This window comes from Pongo abelii, chromosome 6 (genome assembly GCF_028885655.2).
Source record: "Pongo abelii isolate AG06213 chromosome 6, NHGRI_mPonAbe1-v2.0_pri, whole genome shotgun sequence".
Lineage (NCBI taxonomy): Eukaryota > Metazoa > Chordata > Mammalia > Primates > Hominidae > Pongo > Pongo abelii.
The window spans coordinates 89,092,036-89,117,837 of NC_071991.2; the positions used below are offsets into that span (position 1 = coordinate 89,092,036).

The 25,802-nt window shown below is 36.7% G+C and overlaps 2 protein-coding genes across 7 annotated transcripts in view; one reads left to right on the plus strand and one right to left on the minus strand.

Annotated features, from left to right (window-relative positions):
• ABCB4 (ATP binding cassette subfamily B member 4) overlaps positions 1 to 10,226 on the plus strand; it is an 85,450-nt gene extending 75,224 nt beyond the window's left edge. For 3 of the 4 annotated variants that reach the window (XM_054559565.2, XM_054559566.2, XM_054559567.2), the window contains 3 exons: positions 1,016 to 1,162; positions 1,991 to 2,164; positions 9,087 to 10,226. In XM_054559565.2, coding sequence (XP_054415540.1) covers positions 1,016 to 1,162; positions 1,991 to 2,164; positions 9,087 to 9,191 — 426 coding nt within the window. In that variant the 3' untranslated portion in view covers positions 9,192 to 10,226. Of the gene's footprint in view, positions 1 to 1,015; positions 1,163 to 1,990; positions 2,250 to 9,086 lie in introns of those variants that run through there. The other variant, XM_063726091.1, reaches the window with a different exon arrangement.
• Positions 4,496 to 25,802, minus strand: part of CROT (carnitine O-octanoyltransferase) — a 54,692-nt gene continuing 33,385 nt past the window's right edge. For 2 of the 3 annotated variants that reach the window (XM_002818278.5, XM_054559568.2), the window contains 8 exons: positions 24,663 to 24,746; positions 24,475 to 24,582; positions 24,113 to 24,243; positions 12,593 to 12,716; positions 11,662 to 11,740; positions 11,483 to 11,576; positions 11,238 to 11,357; positions 4,496 to 5,766 (listed from right to left, as the gene is read on the minus strand). In XM_002818278.5, coding sequence (XP_002818324.2) covers positions 5,646 to 5,766; positions 11,238 to 11,357; positions 11,483 to 11,576; positions 11,662 to 11,740; positions 12,593 to 12,716; positions 24,113 to 24,243; positions 24,475 to 24,582; positions 24,663 to 24,746 — 861 coding nt within the window. In that variant the 3' untranslated portion in view covers positions 4,496 to 5,645. Of the gene's footprint in view, positions 5,767 to 5,817; positions 6,339 to 11,237; positions 11,358 to 11,482; positions 11,577 to 11,661; positions 11,741 to 12,592; positions 12,717 to 24,112; positions 24,244 to 24,474; positions 24,583 to 24,662; positions 24,747 to 25,802 lie in introns of those variants that run through there. The other variant, XM_024249656.3, reaches the window with a different exon arrangement.

Consider the following 25,802-nt stretch of genomic DNA (forward strand, 5'->3'; position numbering starts at 1 on the left):
ATTCATTTTATGGCATTCTTCCAGCATTCGAGGTTCCACTGGGTTACGCTGACGTATAGCTTCATTATTTTTGCTTTCGTTTTCTGCTATAGTTAGAAATCACTCACATCCACAAATAAAATTTTAAAAACCTTTCATTTTGATTAGCCTTACCAACCTTTAATGCACATTGACCTGAATCAAATATTGGATTTGAGTGTGAATAGAAAAATTTACAGCTTCAGCTCTTAATATAAGTGACCACTGGACCTTAGGAAATTAATTCACATGATATACATCACTGCATAAGCCCTGCAAACTGAACTGACTCAATTTACATCTCTATTCATATGTTCTTTCTCAGCCTAGAATGCTATCTCAAAATCTAGCTTCCCAAACTTCTCTAAAAAGGTTTCTTTCATTTATTTCCCGTTTTTTTCTCCTTCCACCCTGTCTCCACAACAACTTCTACCTCCCTCTTCTGATCTTTCATAGTGTGCTGTGTATACTATTACAGTCATGTGTTACATGACAACATTTTGGTCAATGACAGACTGCATATACCACAGTGGTTCCCATAAGATTATAATGAAACTGAAAAATTCCTATTGCCTAGTGACATAACTGTCATAGTATCATAGTGCAACACAAAATTCATGTGTTTGTGGTGATGCTGGCATAACAAAGCGACTGCGCTGCCAGTTGTATGAGTATAGCACATACCACTATGTACAGTGCATAATACTTGATAATGACAACAAATGACTTACTGATTCATATATCCATTATACCATTTGTTATTTTAGAGTATACACCTCCTATTTTAAAGAAAGTTAATTATAAGATAGCCTATTGTAGAATACCATTGAGAATTAAAGTCACTAGTTTTCTAGTTTGATTTTGAACTTAACACTCTGTTAAGTTGAAACAACGTTATAGAAACTGTTACTGACTCTAAATGTTTTTCTTGTAAATAGAACTGTCAACTGTTAAGCAACAGTTCATTCAACATATTTATAACTTGGTTAACTTGCAGAAATATGAAACAAGAGTGGGAGATAAGGGGACTCAGCTCTCAGGAGGTCAAAAACAGAGGATTGCTATTGCCCGAGCCCTCATCAGACAACCTCAAATCCTCCTGTTGGATGAAGCTACATCAGCTCTGGATACTGAAAGTGAAAAGGTTTGTGTGGCCTCCCAACTTATGTCTTATTTAATTTATGAAATAGAAGGGATTTTGCTGTCAACCATGAAAAAAACACACACAAGCACAGGGGGAAAAACACAGAACGTTAGATAGTGGTTTTTATTTTTATTTTTTTGAGACGGGGTCTCGCTGTTGCCTAGGCTGTAGTGCAGTGGCACAATCCAGCTCACTGCAACCTCTGCCTCCTGGATTCAAGCGATTCTCTTGCCTCAACCTCCCGAGTAGCTGGGACTACAGGTGCCTGCCACTATGCCCAGCTAATTTTTGTATTTTTAGTAGAGACAGGGTTTCATTATGTTGGCCAGGCTGGTCTCGAATCCTGACCTCGTGATCCGCCTGCCTCGGCCTCCCAAAGTGCTGGGATTACAGGCGTGAGCCACCTTGCCTGGCCGATAGTGGTTATTTTGAAGTAATGGAATATTTTATTCTAAATTTTCTAAAATGATTATATATTTTTTAAAGTAAAGCATTCAAAAGAAAAAAGCTGCACAAATTACATTTTTAGCACATTAGGAATGAAAAACTGGAAAATACTCAGAAGGGAACTAGTTAAACAGAAGATTAGAAAATTTAAATACGATTTTTTTTACAGCCTGGGAACCCATTTGTGTTATATTTAAAAAGCAGAACATAACTATGTAGATTAAATGTTGATTATACAAAATACACATGCATAAAGTTCAAAGATTCTAAGATATTAGAAATTAAAAGTTGATTAGAATGGTAACATTTTCAAATTTACTTGAATGTTAAAACTAATTTATACAATTTTTGGGATAAGGTGTCTGTCTGATTTATCAATAGGTTGTCCAAGAAGCCCTGGACGAAGCCAGAGAAGGCCGCACCTGCATTGTGATTGCTCACCGCCTGTCCACCATCCAGAATGCAGACTTAATAGTGGTGTTTCAGAATGGGAGAGTCAAGGAGCATGGCACGCATCAGCAGCTGCTGGCACAGAAAGGCATCTATTTTTCAATGGTCAGTGTCCAGGCTGGTACACAGAACTTATGAACTTTTGCTACAGTATATTTTAAAAATAAATTCAAATTATTCTACAATTTTATCTGACTTGTAAAATAAGTTTCTGGTTTGTCATCATAAAACATAGGTGTATCTCATTCTAGATCAATTTAGAAAACCCAATTTGGGGTTTATTACGGCATTTGAAATTTGAGAGTTAGAAGTGACACTTGTCTTGATGAAGTATTAAAACAACAGGCTGGCTCTCCCTAAGTTATTAGAAACATCCAGAAAAAGAACAAAATTCAAGATCAGTACAGGCGTAGAAATACAGAAGCCACAGACATAGGGAAATGGTCTTATGGTCCTGAATGGGTTGGGTAGACAGGAAAGTTTGGGAATAATTTTCCCAAGTACAAAAGAAAAAAAATTGTTCAATAGCCTCATCTCTCTTGGTAATTTTCTAAATAATTCTATTGTGGAATCAAAGTTTTTAAATGAATGAATTTCCAGCTTTATCATCCGACATTAAGAGAAAATGAAATTGCCCCTACTAGCTAAATCTGAAAGCACATATCGGTTCCATAAAGCAAGAAAGAGCCCTATCATTAAGTATTTTTTTAAAGTTTTAAACTCATTAATTTAAAATGTACAATTATCAATAGAATTCCAAATATCAAACATCAATGATACATGCTGAGTTTCTATAGCAACTGTGTTCTCTTTTATAAATAGACTACTTTTCCCAGAATATCCGTTTTTCCTACCAGGAAAGGTATGTTTAAATGGAAAGCAAAAAATATTATAGACAACCCCTAGAAACTAACCACACTGAAATGTTTCAATAATTTTCCCTTTGTTTTCTCCACAATTTTCTGCAACAAATTAGTTCTTAGCGCTCTATCAGGTTGTTAAATTCAGTAAATTATCCAAAGTTTTTCTAACTGTAATAAGCCATATTACCAAAGAATTTTTCAAACGTGACCACTGTGTGAGTGGATGAAATTTCAGATTAACCAAGACAAAAGTGGGGCAAAAAGTACGTTACTGCAGTGACCCAAAGTAGTGTTTGACCTATTCCTGTATAATGATTCCCAAACTTGCCTGATCAGAATCATGGGACATCTATTCCTAAACAAAATAATTGACTCAGTAGGTCTGGGTTGAGGCCCAGGAATCTGTTTTTTAAAATGCACTCTAGGTGATTATTCATATCAGGCAAGTTAGGAAAAGTGGTGAGGTGTGAGTGAGAGGAGGTTTCTGTGCAGGTGATGCAGTTTCCAAAATACCCAACTCAATACACATTATAGGTTGAGTATTCTTATCTAAAATGCTTGGGATCAGAAGTGTTTCATATTTCAGAATATTTGCATTATACTCACTGGCTAAGCATCCCAAGTCCAGAAATCCTAAATGTTCCAATGAGCATTTCCTTATGTCAGCACTCAAAATGTTTTGGATTTTGGAGCATTTCTGGTGTTCAGATTTGGGATGCTCAACCTGTACTTATAAACCAACCAAATGATTCTAAATGCCCTCGCTATCTAGTTTAAAACCCTCCACTACAGTGAGGGGAAAAGGTTCTTAGTTCAGATCTTATCTTCCTTTTCTATACCAACTGTGAAGAAATGTATCAAATGCCACAGAAGCCAACTCTGAATGTTTTCACAGAGAAATAGTACTGGTGCTTTTCAGGACAGAGGCTGGCACAGCGTAAAGGGCTTAACTGTTAGTAATAAACCAGTCTCATCAAATTCAGAGCGTACATGTCTTTTAAAAGGGATGTACAGAATCAGTACCCTGAGTATGATGTAATCTTTACATATATTAAAATGTCTGGCAGACTGCTATAGTACCCATAATCGTGCCCTCTGTGCCCACTCGTTTACAAAGTGACTTTCTCTTATCAAGATATTACTTTTTCCCCACTCCTTGAATCTGGACTTCCCTTGTGACTTGGTTTAATCAACAAAATGCAGCCAAGTGATGGCATGTGACTTCAGGGCCTAGGCCTCAAGGGATCTTCCCCTCTCAGAACACTCTCACTACCAAGTAAGGAAGCTCAATTCTGAATACTGGATGATCAGAGACCATGTCAGGAGAGACAGTCCCAGCCACCAAATTTACAGATAGTTGGTGAGGTGATCTTAAACTTTCCAGCCTCAGTCCTGGCTGCCTGATGATTATAGCTGTACAAATAAACACAGGCAAGATGAGCAGAAGAACTGTCTAGCTGTTATCAATCAACTGACAAAGTAATGAGAAACAATAAACGGATACAAGACACTAAGTTTTGGATGGTTAATTACACAGCAATATATAACTGAGGTCAAAAAGCACAAGAAAAGCAAACAGGAATGAATCATTTATTGAAACATAAAACAAAAAGCTATAGAATTTTGAGAATTTCATTTTTTGAGAGTAAAAACTACAAAACTGAACAGCGAGAAGGAGAAAATTCTGATAATCTGATTCAACATTAATCCTTTAAAAATCACTGTAACAAATTTAAATATAAGTGCTTTATTTTTCTATTCACAAAACTATAATACACCACAATGAATTTTGTTATGGTTTTATGTGTGTGTGATAGAGGGTATACATGCCATACTACTACCTAATTTGTCTGTTTCTTCAAAAGAGTTATTTTTCTCTTTTTTTTTTTTTGAGACAGGGTCTCACTCTCTTGCCCAGGCTATAGCATAAGGGCACCATCACAGCTCACTGCAGCCACAACCTCCTGGGCTCAACCGATCCTCTTGTCTCAGCCTTCAAAGTAGCTTGGACTACAGGCACACATGCACCACCATACCCAGCTAATTTTTTGATCTTGTAGAGACAGGACCTTACCCTGTTGCCCAGGCTGGTCTCAAACTCCTAGCTTCAAGCAGTCCTCCTACCTTGGCCTCCCAAAGTGCTAAGATTATAGGCATGAGCCACTGCACCCAGCCCAAAAAAGTTATTTTAGATCACCATTAAATTGTAGTGGTCTTTCCCATCAAACATAACAGGCTTGTATCCCTGTGGTGAACATAGAAGGCATTAATTTCAGGGAAATTAGCATACAATAATGTAATTCATACCCTTTGGCAGCTAAAAAAATTAAAGTGCTTGAAAGATGGACTCTACATTGATGTCCAGAGAGAGGATTTATAACCCATGTAAGTATCAACAAAAATACTTAAAAATTAGAGTAAGACTTGCATTGTTAAAATTTGTAGATTTGGATTGTTGAGGCTTAAATACTGCATAGTTCTATATTCACTATGTCATAATTTGCATTGCTGCTGCATCAGAGGAGCTTAAAAATATTTCTACCTTCTATGGCAGAATAAATTTAGAGAGCATGATTCTACTAATTTCTACATTTAACAAGTTTTCTTAACTTGTTAAAGGAATGTTAGCAAGTCAACATTCCTTCCCATCTCATATTACCAACTCACTCCCAGCACTCAGTTTAATGATATGTTTTGGTAAGTGCTTAATAGATGATTCATCTCTAAAGATGAGTAGAGTTCATCAGCTGTATCATATCATGAAAAGCACAAAAAGTCAGCTGAACTAGCCTTTCCGCATCAGTCTCGGGACAGGATTTCCAGGCTGAACAGGCCACAACAAACCTGTGAAGCATAAATAATGATTAATGATTACACAAAAGGCTCCAAATAGTGATGGTGAATACAACCAGGACTTTATTTCATCTGGATATTCATACATGAAATGTGAAGTCTTGCTGACATTAGGTAAATGTAACCTGACACAATTGAAGGTAAAGCCATATCTGTAGATAATGCTAAGAAACACCTCATTCATTAGATGACTAGAGCCTAGGGACAAAGGGGAACAAATTAGCTAGAGCCCTAGAGTGCTCTGAAGCTAGGTCTTACTACGTTTAAAACAGAACAAAAAACCTCCTTCCTAGAAAAGTCCTTCCTAAAGTGCTACTGGAATGAGTTGGAATATGAATTCATGCTATAGTTTTTAATGAAATTTAAACTGTTTTTAAAGAGTATAGTACTTGAAGAAAGTTTGAAAAAAAAAAAGGGAGAGAAGGATAATAGGTGAGAAAGGCTATTTCTAGGAGTCAAAAAGAGAAACTCTTGGGATCAAGTCATGTCTTCCACCATCTTTCTCGAGATACTCCTAATAAGAAATCCCAGATCTGGCAAGTGAGAAAAGTGGCCCTTGGAAGCTGAAATAAATAGGAGAGAAGCCTGACTTAGAGCTAGTCTTCCACTTTACAGAGAGAAGTTTCTATAGCGAAATATGAATTAGGCTCAAAATTAAAATGTGCAATGTAATGCTTCTGGAAATCCATGCAATTTTCACATCACTTAAAAAAAAGAGTAAATTATGTCTTCAACATGTGCTTTAAGTTAAACAAAAAGAAATAAAAATAAGAACGTGCTCTAGCCCAGTATATAATGATGAAACCAATGTCTGAGTGGATTATATTTGCAGAAAAGTAATACAGAAATCTTTAGGAAGTCCTGCCTTGTTTTCACCTAGTGATTCATGATCACGAATCATTCTCCAGCTACACTGGGCATAGAATTCCCAGATATTTAGCAGCAGCTAAACATGTTTCTCTCCACAGATTAACCATTCTTATTCAAGTGTCAATTTTTTAAAAAAATTTCTGTTATCTTTCTAAAGAACAGCCTTTCCTACATGTACAGACAATTCATGAAAGAAACACAATGCCAAAAACAATGAAAACATGTTTTACTTCATAGGTAAACAAGTAATTTATGTTATTTTTCACCTATCAAATGGGTAAAAGACTTTTTTTTTTTTTTTGAGAAACAGTCTCGCTCTGTTGCCCAGACTGGAGTGCAGTGGCATGATCTCAGCTCACTGCAACCTCCATCTCCCAGCGTGAAGCAATTCTCGTGCCTCAGGTTCCCAAGTACCTCAGACTACAGGTGTGTGCCACCACACCAGCTAATTTTTGTATTTTTAGTAGAAATGGGGTTTCACCATGTTGGCCAGACTGGTCTTGAACTCCTGGCCTCAAGTGATCTACCCACCTTGGCCTCCCAAAGTGCTGGGATTACAGGCATGAGCCACCACGCCTAGCCCACAGAATTTTTATAATAACTAGAGTTCTCAATGGTGTGATGAAATGAGAAAGGATACATTTATAACCTTATACATTATTTGTAATGATGGAAAAACAAAATAGTAGAGAAGCAGTTAGATAAATCATAGGAATCCTAAGACTGGAAATTAGACAACCAACAAAATATCTCAAAGCATACTTAATGGCATTGGAAACTGCTTGAAATAATAAGCAAGAATGAAATTCACAAAAAAGGACACAAATATTTACAGTGTAAATATACAATCTACATACATTATAGGTTGGGAGCATCATATAATTATAGTCTTATGCCATGTAATGGAAATGTAGATAACTTTGTTCTTGTGTAGTTTTTATATTTAACAACTTTTTTTTTTTTTTTACAATCAGCATGTAATACACTTAAAATGCAGTGGTCTAGTCTTGGGGTAGAAGAGATGAAAGGAGAGGCAGGGGAGGCTGGCACACTCAGTGTAACTTTATGTAAATACATTGTAATTTCTATCTTTTTGCTTTTTCATTTCTCTAAAAATGTTTCTATACTGTACCAACCCTTGCCCCACTTGCTTTATTTCAATGTTCCTATCATAGAAGGGTCCAGTGCATGTCATAAAAGCCATCAAAAACAGTCTTGAATAATCAGAACGCTTCTGTGAGATTATCTAACATCAGTTCTGGCACTGCTTCTACTATGTCTTCCTCCTCGTCATTTGGCTCTGGTTCAGAAGCACTCATCTCCTTCAAGTCACCTTCTGTTAATTCCTCTGGTGTGGTGACTATTAGTGCTTGATTTTTTAAATTTTTTAATAGAGATGAGGTCTTACTATATTGCTCAGGATGGTCTCAAACTCCTGGCCTCAAGCAATCTTCCCACCTTGGCCTTCCAAACTGCTGGAAATACAGGCATGAGCCACTGAAACTGGCCCAACATCCATACCTTGAAATCCTTCACCCTCCACTTTTTTTTGCCATATCAACAATCTCTTTCATGATTTCCTAGACTGCCTCTGTCGTAAATCCTGTGAAATCATGTATATCTGGACATAGTTTTCTCTAGTAGAAATTTATTGTTTTGGGCTTGACTGCTTTCATGACTTCTTCTATAACAACAATGGCATTGTCAATGGTATAATCCTTCCAGACTTTCATGATGTTCTCTTCCATTGGGGTAAAAGACAATTCTTGGTGACAATCCTTTCTATTGAGTCCTGCATGTAATTAGCCTTAAAGGTCCTTATGACCCCCGATCTAGAGCCTGAATTAGAGACACATCTGGGGGCAAGTAGACCATTTTGACACCTTGGGTGTTTAAATCATGGGGTTCTGGGTGGCCAGGGTCACTGTCCAAAATCAAAACAACTTTAAAAGGCTAGGTACTTGCTGACTTCAGTGACAAAGCATCAAAGAAACCAATCCAGAAAAAAAAGGTTATCATTGTCCAGGCCTTCTTGTAAACTAGCAGCTGATGTTTATCTTTTCCCTTCAAGGCTCAAAGTTAACAGCTTTACAGACAAAGGCAGTCCTGATCATAAACCCTACTGCATTTGCACAAAACAGTAGTGTTGGCCTATCCCTTTCTGCCTTAAAGCCTGATGCTTGCTTCTTGTGATGGTTAATACTCAGTGTCAACTTGATTTGATTGAAGGATGCAAAGTATTGATCCTGGGTGTGTCTGAGACAGTGTTGCCAAAGGAGATTAACATTTGAGTCAGTGGGCTGGGAAAGTCAGACCCACCGTTAATCTGGGAGGGCACCATCTAATCAGCTGCCAGTGCAGGCAGAATATAAAGCAGGCAGAAAAACGTGAAAAGACTAGACTGGCTTAGCCTCCCAGCCTACATCTTTCTCCTGTGCTAGATGCTTCCTGGCCTTGTACGTTGGACTCTAACTTCTTCAGCTGTGGGACTCAAACTGGCTTCCTTGCTCCTCAGCTTGCAGCTGGCCTATTGTGGGACCTTGTGATCGTGTGAGTTAATGCTTCTTATATACTTCTTATATATCCTATTAGTTCTGTCCCTGTAGAGAACCCTGACTAATACACTTCTCTTCCTTACTAACAAATGTCCTTTGTGGCATTTTTTTTTTTCAGAATAGGGCACATTTGTCTGCATTAAAAACCTGTTCAGGCAGATATCCTTTGTCCTCAGTGATTTTCTTGATGGTGTCTGGGAACTTGTCTGCTGCGTCCACTTCTCCTGTTATCTTGACATTTTTAAAGCCAAACCTCGTTCTAAAATTATCAAACTATCCTTTGCTGGCATTAAATTCTCCAGCTTTAGATCCTTCACCTTCCTTTAAAGTTGTCATATAATAACTTTGCTTTTTCTAGAATCATAGTAGTCTATAGGTATGCCTTTTTATAGCAAAAAAGGCATTTTTTTTGCTATAAAAAATATAGCACCCACAGAAAAGCTGCATTTTTAATTGGAGATCAAAAGACATTTTGCAAAAAGGGCAAAGTTTTAATGCCTGCCAGTGTAGCTGCAGCAATAGCTTCACAAATTTCCTTTTTTTAAAAAAAAATAGTACTTATACTAGATTTATTTATGTTGAAGTGATGGGCAAATGCAGCTACAGATCTCAATCTATGATACTTATCAAGCAAATCAACTCTTCTTGTAACGTCATGACTTTTCTCTGCTTCTTGGGAGCACTTGCAGTATCACTAGAAGCACTACATATGGGTCCCATGGTATTATTCAATGTTTACAATACTGTACTACCCACAATGAAAAATACATGAGAATAGAACCACGAAAGATCACTTTTTGTGATCTGCTAAAGAGACAAACTGCTTATGCAGAGATGATTAGCATTATGACATCTTAATGAGATACTTGCAACTCTTTAGCTCACCACAGTAGCAACATGAGGTGGCTACAAAATTATTATAGTAGTACAGTATGTACCACAGTTAATTTAATGCAATTATGATTGAAAACTGCATCTTTACATTTGTTTACATTTCTCTTGACTCCAAATGGCATCATATAAATTCTGTAAGGGCTTATGTTCATATGTTTTGATAAATTTCAACTTTTTATAGTAGATTTGTGTATATTTTATGGTAGTAAATGATGAAATAGACTAGTATCTGTATATGTTTTATGCATTCATGAACATTTTAGTTTTTGAATATTTCTAGGCTACACAGTTTTGAGTTTTTTTCAAATTGTCTCAATCTCCAAAAAATTTTCTCATTTATTTAAAATCTGCATATAAGTGTACCCATGCAGTTCAAACCCATGTTGTTCGAGGGTCAATTGTATTAGAAACTGAAATATGTCATGCATATTACTATTCCAATTTTTCACATTCTATCTGAAGTGCCTCCAAGCCTGCCCTCTTCTTATTCACATAGTGCTAAATGTAGTCACGTAATTTTTACGAAGCCAACTATGCTTTGAAAGGCCCCTGTAAAGAGACTGCCAGACTGTAAATAAGGACCTTACAAGCCTTGCTATCACTTTCATTTTATCTTGTTCTCCACTACTGTTTTTTATACCAGGTTTTGATCTTTTCTTTCTCATTCTTTCCATAAACATAAGTCAAACTCCACATAGCCCAAGTGAACTGCATCTGAATTGGTAAAACATGTTTTAAAAAGTATAATTTACCCAATCTCTTGTCTCTATCTCATTAATATTGTCTATGACTACATGAACCACCATATATTTAAACATTTTATCTGAGCTTACTATAAAATACCTTGTACAAATAAAATATGTTCATGGGTGTACTGATTTTGAGGATGATGATATGACTGCTGAATCGACTTGAAACAGTGTTCTGCATAAAGACACCTAAGGGACTGATCTGACAAGTGTCTCAAAAGCAGGACAGAGAAACATGAATATGCATTAAATGCCTAAGTGGAAAAAATAGTTACTTACGTAGCAAGTGACAGATGGCAATATGAGAATCACAGTGTAGGAAATGCATTTAAATAACAAAAGTAATAGCTTTCTTACTCTATAGCACAGAAAGAATAAAAAAGAGAAGCCTCACCTGTCATCTCTGATATGGTAGAAAAATCCATAACCATTGTGTACCATGGGAACTACCACTCCCTGGACTCGTAAATAGCCAACCAGACTTGTTGAGAGAACAAAATTTCCACCTCCTCCGCTGTGTGGCACAATAAAAGAACATTTTACTAGGCCTACAGATGCCTATATTGTTTCTAAAAAGCATTTAATGTACAAAAAAAAAGAAGCCAATTGATGAAGTTGTAAAACACTACACTATATTACCTTTTGGAAAAAAGTGGGTCCGTAAAGAGTTCTGGAACAGGAAGACCTTCCTCTTTTGCTATGAGTAAGAGACCTAAAAGGTGACGATCAAATCCTGCAATGAAACCCCAAATCTGAGGTTAGAAAAAAATTTTTCACCATGAGAGATTTTTAAGTCAGAAAAATTTTAACATAAGTACCTTTTCCAGCTGAACAATCTTTCATCATTTTATTATGCTTTGCAAAAGCTTGTAACATCTTTTGCTGCCGCTCATGAAGCTGTATTAAAAATCGAGAGACACTTCAATAACACACTGTGCAAAACCCAACTAGAAAAAAATCCTAAGCTCATTGTAATTAGGATTGGGGTAATTTGGGAGAGGAAAGATTTCTAGGAAGATCTATAACACATACTCCTATATCTTTCCCTCAGTTATTCTATCGCCTATTCTTCCCTGTATGTCCTGCTTCTTATTTCTTTCCTGGAATAGGAAACTATGAACTTGTGGGCAGCACTGAAGTGACATTAACAAGTATAAAGATAAAAGCAACCGATATTTCAAAAATGAAAGCATAACTAAACAAATGACAATAAAGCAGTTCTATAAAATTAAGATACAGGCACTCATATATAACCACATCTAGCAAAACTAAAGAAACAAATATAATACTAAAATAACAGTGAGAAGGAAATTTGCTGTTGCCTAAATTCTTCAAAAAAAGAGTATGAAACAAAGCATACAACTGTCCTGGTTCCAGTATATGAAACAAGAATCTGTGATTTCAAAAACATTCAACCACATCAAGAAAACCTTCCTTTTAACGGCACCTTGGGATTTCTGCACTTTACTGGTGTTGTTCTAAAGGTAGATTAGAAGTCCTGAAATACCCAAAGTACTGAAGACCCTTTGCCTAGAAAATAACACAAATGGGATCCTTTTCCTGCCTTCCCAGTTTCCAATTACACATTTCACTGGTGAATGAACAAATGCTTTAAAAACCTCAGAAAAGATGTCCCAAAGTATTTTAATGATCCAGGAAAACTAAGCGAAGAAGTTAGTTACTCAAAGACCATGGTTCCTTTAGAACAATTAAACAAATCTTGTGAGTTTTTTCCTTTCCAATACTCACACTGACAGAAGGATCCTGCATGGACTGGCACCACCTGACTGCTTCAACTGTGCATGATCGCACAGTCTCTGTACGGCCATGATAAAAATATCTTGTCATAGCTGTTTCATAGCAACAACCAGGGCTACAAGAAAAAATTAAGAGTGTATCATGAGAAAGAAAATGCTCTAATATCATTACACATATAGTTGCCTAATAAAGCTAGCTTTGTTCAGAGACTAAGCCCTTTAACACAGATAGGTTGGAGACTTTCAACCAAAAAGAGCCTATTTCCAATACCAAAAAGCAAAAAATACTCTGATAATGTGGGCTGTTTCAAAGGCATGGCTGCTATCAGGTCATATACATTACAGCCTCTAAGATGGCCCCTGTGATTCCTGCCTCCTGCTATTTATGATCTGCTGTAACCCCTCACTTTTGAGCGCAGGCTAGACAGTGACTTGCATCTAATGGGGAGAGTACAGCACAAGTGATGGGATATCACATCTGAAATTAGGTTACAAAGAGAGCTCTCTCTTATTCTCTTATTTCTCGTCTGAAGAAAGCCAGCTGCCATGCTGAGGGCTGCCCGATGGAGAGGCCCTAGCAGCAGAAAACTGAGGGTGGCCCTCTGGACAACAGCTAGGGAGGAACTGAATGCTACTAGTTCCCGTGGGTGAGCTGAGAAGTGGACCTACCCTCAGGAGAGCAGATGAAAACAGCCTTGGCTGATACTGACTACAACCTCATGAAAAACCTTAATTAAGTCAGAGTTACTCAACTAAGCTGCATCACAAAAAATGACCCACAAAATTGTGATATAAAATTACTGACCCACAAAATATGTGATATAAAATTACTGACCCACAAAATGTGTGATATAAAAAATGTATGTGTTTTTTAAGCCACTACGTTTTTGGGTAATTTATTACACAGAAATAGGTAATACAGAGTCCTTGACCTTTAGTGCCGCCATATAGAACATGAAGGACTAGAATAAAGTAGAAGTATAATTTAAGAAGTTCCCCAGAGTGATATCTGTTTTCCTGGGTTGGAGAATGATATAGCAATTTTAGGTATAAAACTCTCTTACTTTCTTATTGGTTAGAATTTGGAGTCAAAGAGATCAAATAAAGTGAGAGTGAAAAGTCTCTGAATGTGGGTACTAGGAGGGCTCAAACAGTTTTCAAGCCTCTTCTGTTCAGTGTTTCTGTCTCTCTGGAGTGAAATGGTATCCCTTCAAAGTGTGAAGGAGAAAGTGTGAATAATATTTTTAAATAGCACTAAAATAACATTCTTTCAGGAAAGCAAATTAAAAATAAAAGCAGTAAAAATGAGTAATAAAATATTACCACTGTAACCTCAAATGAAATAATGAATCTTAGCAATGATCTTCAATGACTACTAAAAAGTTAGGTAAAAAATTCAGGGAGTAAACTTTTTATAATAGATGCTGGCTGACAAGTAAACACACTCTTAAAAGATGGAGTGGAAAGCAAAGAGCATTAACTATTTGATTTATTATTGTAAAACATAACCAAAATAAGAACTGATGCATATTATCAATCCTCTAGCTCTAACTACCAGTTTACAAGACATACAGGAGACTGAGCAACATGTTAAATATCACCATGGGAATACAATCAGGAAAATTCAGAAAACTCTACAGGATAAATGACCCAGTTTCTTCATCAAATCAAATACAATAAGAGAAAGGTAGGAAAAAGATTCCCATATTTAAAAAAGACTTAAGAGGTATATCAATCAAATGCAATGTGTAAAATGTATTTGGAACCTGATTTGAACATATCTTCTGTATAAAAAAAAAATACTGCGTGAAATTTCCAATGCCAGCTATGATGAGCTAGCTTCTGGCAAGCCAGTCTTAATGCTAGGAACAACAACAAAAACTGGATTTAAAAAACATCTATTTGAAGGCTTTGCAGAATTTTTTTTATTATACTTTAAAGTTCTGGGATACATGTGCAGAACGTGCAGGTTTATTACATAGGTATACATGTGCCATGATGGTTTGCTGCACCCATCAACCTGTAATCTACATTAGGCATTTCTCCTAATGCTATCCCTCCTCTAGCCCCCCACCCCATGACAGCCCCCAGTGTGGGATGTTCCCCTTCCTGTGTCCATGTATTCTCATTGTTCAACTCCCACTTATGAGTGAGAACATGCAGTGTTTGGTTTTCTGTTCCTGTGTTAGTTTGTTGAGAATGATGGTTTCCAGCTTCATCCATGTCCCTGCAAAGGACATGAACTCATCCTCTTTTATGGCTGCATAGTATTCCATGGTGTATATGTGCCACATTTTCTTTATCTAGTCTATCATTGATGGGCACTTAGGTTGGTTCCAAGTCTTTGCTATTGTGAACAGTGCTGCAATATACATATGTGTGCATGTATCTTTTAGTAGAATGATTTATAATCCTTTGAGTGTATATCTAGCAATGGGATCGCTGGATCAAATGGTATTTCTGGTTCTAGATCCTTGAGGAATCGCCACACTCTCTTCTGCAATGGTTGAACTAATTTACACTCCCACCAACAGTGTAAAAGCATTCCTATTTCTCCACATCCTCTCCAGCATCTGTTGTTTCCTGACTTTTTAATGACCACCATTCTAACTGGCATGAGATGGTATCTCATTGTGATTTTGATTTGCATTTCTCTAATGACCAGTGATGATGAGCTTTTTTTCATAACGTTTGTTGGCCACATAAATGTCTTCTTTTGAGAAGTGTCTGTTCATATCTTTTGCCCACTTTTTGATGGGGTTGTTTTTTTTCGTAAATTTGTTTAAGTTCCTTGTAGATTCTGGATATTAGCCCTTTGTCAGGTGGTTAGATTGCAAAAATTTTCTCCCATTCTGTAGGTTGCCTGTTCACTCTGATGATAGTTTCATTTGCTGTGCAGAAGCTCTTTAGTTTAATTAGATCCCATTTGTCAATTTTGGCTTTTGTTGCCATTGATTTTGTTGTTTTAGTCATGAAGTCTTTGCCCATGCCTATGTCCTGAATGATATTGCCTAGGTTTTCTTCTAGAGTTTTTATGGGTGTAGGTCTTATGTTTAAGTCTTTAATCCATCTTAAGTTGATTTTTGTAGAAGTTATAAGGAAGGGGACCAGTTTCAGTTTTCTGCAAATGGCTAGCCAGTTTTCCCAACACCATTTATTAAATAGGGAATCCTTTCCCCATTGCTTGTTTTTCTCAGGTTTGTTACAGATCAGACGGTTGTAGATGTGTGGTGTTATTTCTAAGGCCTCTGTTCTGTTCCATTGGTCTATATATCTGTGTTGGTACCAGTACCATGCTGTTTTGGTTACTGTAGCCTTGTAGTATAGTTTGAAGTCAGGTAGCATGATGCCTCCAGTTTTTTTCTTTTTGCTTAGGATTGTTTTGGCTATACAGGCTCTTTTTTGGTTCCATATGAAATTTAAAGTAGTTTTTTTTTTTTTTTAATTCTGTGAAGAAAGTCAGTAGTAGCTTGATGGAGATAGCGCTGAATCTATAAATTACTTTGGGCAACAGTTAAAGCAGCCAGGATATGAAGGTCAAGATCTGGAGAGAAGAGCAGCTCTTTGAAGTGAGGTACCTTGGAGTCTTGGCTCCAGGCCAAGACTAGAGTAGTTTGTCTGTGTAGTCTTGGAGGAAGTCCCATCTGTCTAGGGACCTGGAAGGTATCACACCCACCTGCTCCCCAGTAATAGACCCACCAAAACTGTGCATTTGATTGTGGACACAGAAGCAGCCCTTTAACCCAGCTCCATTCCTACTCAATGGTGGTCCTAGAGACAGTCCCATCTGTCCAGGGACCAGGTAGGAGCCATGCCAACCTGCACTCTCATAACAGCCTGCTGACTGTCTAATACAAAAGCAGTCCCATGACCTGGCTGCAGCCCCACTCAACTGTAGTTCTGGAGGCAGTCCTGTCCACCCGGGGACCAGGCAGGAGAGAGTCCTTACCTGCTGAAAGAAGTCTATAAAAACTGGAAGTGACTTCTTTAAATGCATAGACATCAACACAGGACTACAAGGATAGGCAATCCTGACCCCACTGAAGAAAACTAGTAAAGAAATAAAAATGGCATACTAAAAAATTCAATAAAAAGAGTAGTAATAGAATAATTAAGGAACAAAAACCATATAAGACCTAAATAAAACATATAACTAAAGGGTAGAAGTAAGTTCTTCCTTATCAGTAATTATTTTGAATGTAAATAATTTCAAATGTAACTCTCCAATTAAAGAAAGACATTGGTAGACTGGACTGAAAAAACCTGAAAAAACATGGTCCATCTACAGGCATACCTCACAGATATGGCAGGCTCAGTTCCAGACCACCACAATAAACTGAATATTGCAATGAAGTGAGTAACACAGTTTTTGGTTTCCCAGTATATACAAAAGTTGTATTTGCATGATACTGTAGTCTATCAAGTGTAAAATTCAATATGTATAAAAGCCTATTGGTTCTGCTTTTCTGAAGAACTCCAATACAGATCTTTACCTTACACCATATACAAAAATTAACTCAAAAATGGGTCAAAGACCTAAAGTAATAGCTAAAATTATAAAAATCTTAGAGGAAAACACAGGAAAAAGCCTTCATGACACTGAATTTGGCAATGACTTCTTGTATATGACACCAAAAGCACAAGCAACAAAAGAAAAAAATAGATGAACTTCATAAAAACTTAAAACTTTGTACATCAAAGGATACTATTATGACAGCAAAAAAAGAACCCGCACAATGGGAGAAAATATTTGCAAGTCATATATGTGATAAAAGTTTCATATCTAGAAAATATAAAGAACTTCTATAATTCTAAAACAAAAAGAGAAACAACCCAATTAACAAACATGTGAAGGACTTGAATAGACATTTTGTCAAAGAAGATAAATAAATGACCAATGAAAAAGCATGAAAAGATACTCAACATCATAAGTCGTTACAGAATTATAAATCAAAACCACAAGGAATTACGCCACTTCACAAATGACTAGGATAGTTATTATTTTTTTTTTTCATGGGAAAATAAGTGTTGGCAAGGACATGGAAATGTACAATGTTACAGCTACCGTGGAAAATAGTTTGCAGTTCCTCAGTTCCTCAAAAAGTTAAAGAATTATCATACAAACCAGCAATTCCACTCCTCAAAAGATTTGAAAATGGGGACTGAAACAGATACTTGCATATAAATGATCATAGCAGCATTATTCACAATAGCCCAAAGGTGGAAACAACGTAAGTATCTATCAACAAATGAATGGATAAACAAAATGTGGTATACATCCAATAATGGAATGTTATTCGGCCATAAATAGGAATGATGTTTTGATTCTACAACATGGATGAACCTTGAGAATATTATCCTAAGTGAAATAAATCAGACACAAAAGGATAAATTGTAAGATTCCACTTACTCGAAATATCTAGATCAGGCAAACTCATAGAGACAAAGAGATTAGAGGTAACCAGGAACTGAGGAATGGGAAAGTTATTGCTTATGGGGCACAGAGTTTCTGTTTGTGGTGATGAAAAATTTTTAAAATAGTGGTGAAGGCTGTAAAACATTATGAATGTAATTAATGCCACTGTATTATATACTTAAAAATGTTTAAAAAGGCAAATTTTATTAAAAATTAATGGACTGCTTAACAAACATATTAAAGGGTATTGTGTTTGTAACACATATAGAAGTACAACGTATGATAGCAGCACAAAGAATGGGAGAAGGAAATAGAGGCATTCTATTTTAAGTTTCTTACATCATACTTAAAATGGAAAATATTATTTGACTGTGTAGACTATGATTTTTAAAAAAGTATTTTGTAAACCCTAGTGCAACCACAGTTGATCTGTGAACAACAAAGGTTTAAACTGTGTGGGTCCACTTAAATGGGAATTTTCTTCCACGTCCGCTACCCTTGAGACAGCAAGACCAAGCCCTCATCTTCCTACTCCTCCTCTGCCTAACTCAAGGTGAAGATGAGGCTACAGACCTTTATGATGAGACACTTAATTAATAGTAAATATATTTTCTCCTTCTTATGGTTTTTACTTTTTTCTTTTCTTCTTTTTTTTTTTGAGCCAAAGTCTTGCTCTGTCGCCCAGGCTGGAGTGCAGTGGCATGGTCTTGGCTCACTGCAACCTCTACCTCCTGGGTTCAAGCAATTCTCCTGTCTCAGCCTCCCGAGTAGCTGGAATTACAGGCATGTACCACAATACCCAGCTAATTTTTGTATTTTCCATAGAGATGGGGTTTTACCATGTTGGCCAGGCTAGTCTCGAACTCCTGACCTCAAGTAATCTGCCTGCCTCAGCCTCCCACAGTGCTGGGTTTACAGGTGTGAGCCACCATGCCCAGCCTCCTTATGATTTTCTTAACAAAATTTTCCTTTCTCTAGTTTACTTTATTGTAAGAATACAATATATAATACATATCCAAAATGTGTGTTAATCGTTTATGTTATTGGTAAGACTTCTGGTCACACACTTGGATTTTCTAATGCACTGGGGGCTTGGGGACCCCTAACCTCCATGATGTTGAAGGGTCAACTGTACAAAAAAAAAAAAGTATAGCTAATGTTGGAAATAAAATGAAGCAATTTTTTTAAAGCTCTAAAAATTCAAAAGAAAAAGAAAAAAGTACAGATGGGATAGCTAGAAAACAAAGAGCAAGATGGTAAACTTAAACACAAATTTACTGATAATTACACTGAATTTCATTATCTAAATAACATATTTAAAGACAGATATTCTCAGACTGGATAAAAAAGCAAAACTGAGAGGAGTCATGTTACCACAATGGCAGAGTAGAAGCAATCTGGCTTCACTCTTCCCCACAGAAAACCAAAACAACTATCCAGTACCAATTATCCTCAGGAGTATCCCAGAAACCAAAATGGAGGCTGTGATGATCCCAGGGGCCAGAGAGAAGCAAAAAACTTCAAGCAGAAGGTAAGAGAAACAGACCACTCTATCCACAACACCCCGCCCTCAAGCTGCCAGGCCGCATGTGGAAAAACTCCCATGGACTCACAATACTACACTGAAAGAAGTGAGATCAAGGCAGACAGACACCCTTATCTCCATGCTGGGTTCCTTCACTGAAAAATCATTCCTGCTTCAACCTAAGGGAAGCATCTTTGCCTATAGGGTAAAAAAAAATCCTAAAGGCAGCCAGAGACAATGGGTAGAGATGGGGTTAGCAATCCCCAGTGAACAAAACTCAGTGATCACTCTTCATCTCAGCCAAAAAAGACACCAAATCAAAGAGGTTGTTCAGCAGTATTACGGTGTAGGAAGCATGCTCCATGAGTCCATGAGGCTATGAAGCCCTAGCCAGCCTTCCCACGCAGCCAGGGTATCCTTTCGTTGTAGACACTCCCAGTCCACAACAGTAAGCATTCTGAACTTTTAGAAGAGCTCCAAAAGTTAATTTTTTGACAAGATAAACAATATTGACAAACCTGTAGGTAGAATAAGGAAAAAAGAAAAGACTCAAATAAATAAATTCAGAGATGAAAGGAGATATGGTAACCAACACCACAGATATATAAAGGATCATTAGACACTATTATGAGTAACTATATGCCAACAAATTGGAAAACCTAGAAGGAATGGATAAATTCCTGGACACATACAACCTGAGATTGAAACATAAAGACATAGAAAACCTAAACAGACCAATAACAAGTAATATGATTGAAGCAATAAAAAGTCTCCCATTAAGAAAAAGCTTAGGACCTGATGGCTTCACTGCTGAATTCTAATAAACCTTTAAAAAAAGAACTAATGCCAATTATACTCAAACTATTCCAAAAAATTGAAGAGGGCAGAATATTTTCAATCTCATTCTATGAAGACAGCATTATCCTAACACCAAAACCAGAAAAGGACACAACTAAAGAAGTAAACTACAGAGCAGTATCCCAGATGAACACAGATGCAGAAATCCTCAACAAAATAATAGCACACTGAACTCAATAGCACATTAAAAAGATCACTCCCCATGATTAAGTGGGATTCAGATGGTTCAACATACGCAAATTAATAAGCATGATACATCACATCAACAGAATAAAAGACAAAAACCATATAATCATTTCAATAGATGCTGAAAAGCATTTGATAAAATTAAACATAACTTCATGATAAAAAAAAATTTTTCAACAAACTCAGTAAAGAAGAAATATACATCAAAACAATAAAAGCCACATATGACAAATCCAGAGCTAACATCATACTGAACATGGAAAAATTACAAGACTTTCCTCTAAGATCTAGAACATGACAAAGATGCCTACTTTCACCACTTTTATGCAACATAGTATTGGAAGTCCTAGCCAAAGCAATTAGAAGAGAATGAAATAAAGAGCACTCAAATTGCAAAGGAAAAAGTCAAATTGTCCTGTCTGCAGATGACATGATCTAATACTAAAACACCAACAAACAGCCATTAGAATGATAAACAAATTCAGTAAAGTTGCAAGATATAAAATCAACATATTAAAACCAGTAGCATTTCTATATGCCAAAAGCAAACAATCTGAAAAACAAATCAAGAAAGCAATCCCATTTACAATAGCTACAAAGAACATAAAATACCTAGGAATCAACCAAAAAGGTAAAAAAATCTATACAAGGAAAACTATAAGACACTGATGAAAGAGAGAGGAAACCAAAAAATGGAAAGACAGCCCATGTTCATTAATTAGAAGAATTAATATTGTTAAAATGTCTGTCCTACCCAAAGCAATCTACAGATTCAATGAAATTCCTATCAAAATACCAACGATATTCTTCACAAAAATAGGAAAAAAAATCCAAAAATTCATATGGAACCACAAAAGACCCAGAATAGCCAATGCAATCTCAGGAAAAAAAAAAAAAGCTTGAGGTATCACATTACCTAACTTCAAAATATACCGCAAAACTATAGTAACCAAAACAGCATGTTACTGGCATAAAAACAGACATACAGACCAATGGAACAGAATAGAGAACCCAGAAATAAATCCGGGTATTTACAGGCATCTCCTTTTCAGCAAAGGAAAGGACAGGCTCTTCAATAAATGGCTCCGTGAAAACTGGATATCCATATGCAGAAGAATGAAACTGGACCACTATCTCTTATCTTGTACAAAATTCAAATCAAAATGGATTAAAGGCTTAAATATAAGACCTGAAACTATAAAACTACTAAAAGAAAACATTGAGGAAGCTCTGTAAGACACTGAACTGGGCAAATATTTCTTGAGTAATACCCTACAAGCATGGAAGCCAAAGCAGAAATGGACAAATGGGATCATATGAAGTTAAAAAGCTTCTGCACTGCAGAGGAAATAATCAGCAAAGTGAAGAGGCAGCCCACAGAATGGGAGAAAATATCTGCAAACTATCCATCTCCCAAGAAATTAATAATCATAATATATAAGGAACTTAAAAAACTCAATAGCAACACACAAATTTATCTGATTTAAAATGGACAAATAATCTTTTTTGTTGTTGTTAGACAGTGTCTTGCTCTGTTGCCCAGGCTGCAGTGCAGTGGCACGATCTCAGCTCACTGCAACCTCTGCCTCCCAGGTTCAAGGGATTCTCGTGCTTCAGCCTCCTGAGTAGGTAGAGGTACAGACAGGTGCCCCCACATCAGGCTAATTTTTGTATTTTTAGTAGAGACAGGGTTTCGCTATGTTGGCCAGGCTGGTCTCAAACTCCTGACCTCAGGTGATCTGCCCATCTCGGCCTCCCAAATTGCTGGGACTACAGGTGTGAGCCACGCGCCCAGTGACAAATGATCTTAATAGACATTTCTCAAAAGAAGACATACAAACAGCCAACAAGTATATGAAAAATGCTCAACATCACTAATCATCGGGAAATGCAAATTAAAACTACAATGAGACATCACCTCACCCTAGTTAAAAATCACTTTTATCAAAAAGTTAGGAAATAACAGATGCTAGTAAGGATGTGGAGAAAAGGGAACCTTCATACACTGTTGGTGGAAATGTAAATTAGTACAGCCACTATGGCGAACAGTCTGAAAGTGCCTCATAAAACTAAAAAAATAGAACTACTCTACAATCTGATGATCCCACTGCTAGGTATATATCCAAGAGAAGGGAAATCAATATATCAAAGAGATATCCGCACTCCAATGTTTATTGCAGCACTATTTACAATAGTCAAGATATAGAATCAACCTAAGTGTCCAGCAGATGTATGGATAAAGAAAATGTGGGCCGGGTGTGGTGGCTCACACCTCTAATCTCAGCACTTTGGGAGGCCGAGGCACACAGATCACCTGAGCTCAGGAGTTAGAGACCAGCCTGGCCAACACGACGAAACCCCATCTCTACTAAAACTATAAAAATTAGCCAGGCATGGTGGCAGGCACCTGTAATCCCAGCTACTCAGGAGGCTGAGGCAGTGAGAATTGCTTGAACCCAGGAGGTGGAGGTTGCAGGGAACCAAGACCATGCCACTGCACTCCAACCTAGGCTACAGAGCAAGACTCTGACTCAAAAAAAAAAAAAAAAAAAAGAAAAAGAAAAAAAAGAAAATGTGATATATATACACAATGGAATATTACTCAGCCAAAATAAAAAAAAAAAAAGAATGAAATCCCTTCATTTGCAGCAACATGGGTAAGGCTGGATAACTTTTTGTTAAGTGAAATAAGCCAGAAATAGAAAGACAAATATTGCAGGTTCTCACCTATATATGGGAGTTAAAAAAAATTGATCTCATGGAGGTAGACAGTAAAATGGTGGTTAACAGAGATTGGGATGAGTAGGGGGGAGAGGAGAATAAGACAAGTTAGCTAATGGGTATAATGGTACAGTTAGATGGAATAACTTCTAGTGTTCGATAGCACAGTAGGTTGACTATAGTTAACAATAATTTGTTGTATATTTCAAAATACCTAGAAGAGAAGACTTGGAACGTTCCCCACATGAAGACATAATAAATGGTTGAGGCAGTGGACATCCCAATTACCATGATTTGACCATTACACATTTATGCATGTATCAAAAAAATCACATGTACCTGATAAATGTGTTCAATTATAACTTATTTGTCAATGAAAAAGCAACATTGAGGGACTTCTACTTCTTCTTAGGATTTATTAAGTCACAACATTAATGTTGCTCCTATTCTAAAAATGAGTAAAGGCTAGATAATTTATAAAATCACAACTTTTCATGAACCCATCAGAAAACTGACGTTGCAAGAAAACCAAGCGATCTGAATGCCAAAGAATGACCAATCCTCTTTCAGACGAGAATAGACACGTCAAAAGTTATCAAGTGGATACTGTGATAAAGTAACAAGGAAAAACTGAAACCACCACAGATCAGAAATCTAATACTCTATTGATGGAAGTACAAATAGGACACAGTACCAGCTGGGAAAAAAGTGAGCAAAAATACTGAGGAGTTAGGATGAAATAGCTACAAAAAAAGATATACCCTTGGACTTCAAGTCTGTGAAAATAGAAACTGAATGGTCCTTACTGTCCATGAAGTCTGTAATAGGCCAGCTGAAGTGCAAGCTGAATAAATGTATCCGGGTGAAGCATCTTGTTCTTGGTTAGCTTTTTGCCAAAAGATGTAAAGGCATAAGCCGCAATCTGTAGATCAGATGCCTAACAAGAAGAATTAAATGAGAACGGTGAAAAATCACCTAAGGAGAATACACCAAAGAGAACCAAATTATCACCTGCATTAAAGTAATCACCAGACATAAAGAATTAAAGGTGTTAAAGGCATAATTTTAAAATGTTTTGTGCAGACATGCTTGGATGACAGCCAAATTTTTACATATAGTTGTTAAAAGAAAAAATCATTATTATTTAAGAGAAAAGTGAAAAATATACCTCTCTGAGATACTGGGCTTTAGCTTGGTTGATGTCATTTAAAATTTTCTCATCCACAGTGAAAATGAGCTCTTCTGGAAGTGGTATATCTCGTACCTTCTCTGAACCCTGAAAATAGGGAAGACTTAAAAATATTTTATCTATAAAATTATTAGGAGAAAAAAGATGAAATATTTATTCAAACATACCTTCCATCTTCCTTCATTCTGAAAAATTTTCTCATCCACATAATAACTGATGTTCACCATAATCATTGCATCAAAAGGAGCATGCTAAAATGAGAACACACAAGATTTCTGAATACTTTGTCAACTGAAAACTTGACCCAATATTTTATTTTCACTTTGTGTCCATTCTTAACAGATAATAAGGCATAGAGTCTTCAAATGCCTCACCTCCTGATGATAAGATATAAGATTCCCTACAGTTTAGTAACTGCTGTATTTTATTGTTTGGAAAAAAAAATTGTTTAAATTTGGAAGCACCTAGTAGGGCTCTTGGTGGGGCTTGGGGTCATGAGGGTGTATAAAATAACATATAAACAATCTAGATAAATTAATTGCTATTTTTACTAGAAGTCAAAGCAAGTGTATATATGCAACACGAAGATGTTCTGGAATTGTAAGAACAGGGTGGAAAAGCAGATGGGGATGGCAACCTATCTGAAAGCATTTGGGATGGGCATGAACTTCTTTAGGTAAGGACTTAGGCCACTTAGTGAATATTAGAAAGCATAACCATTTTGTGTTTTTTATACCTATGAGTGTCCCAATGTGATAATTCTCAGTTTAAGAAATGTGGGAAAGATAGGCTGGGTGTTACGGGGGTGTTTCAGGTTTGCCAGGTATATTTAGAGAAAGAAATTGCAGTTAGTGAATTTTCCCATCATCTATTTTGAAGAACAAAGTTTTTGCCCACATTTTCCCCATGTTCCTTAGATAAGAGTTACATCAGACGGTTCCTTGTGACTGTCACCACTTTAAATTAGACACAGATATCATTCATGATCTGAACGTGACACTGCGAGCTCGGGAGGGAAAGAAGGGAAGTATCAAGATATGGGCCCAGTTTCAGAGGAGTAATTAGGTGTCTTAAATGTCACCCTAACACTATAGCTCTGTAGCCTGTATCATGGCCCAGTGGAGCCTATAAACACAATTTATTGTTACCAACCAGGCAACAACTACATCAGGAAAGGCTCTTGAGGGAGGTCAGTATAAGATGCCTGAGCAGTTTATCTGCCAACAACAGCACACATGACAAGACTCACAGGTCGCTGACAAACCCATTTTCTAACAGTATCTCACAACTCTGTGGTACTTTACAAA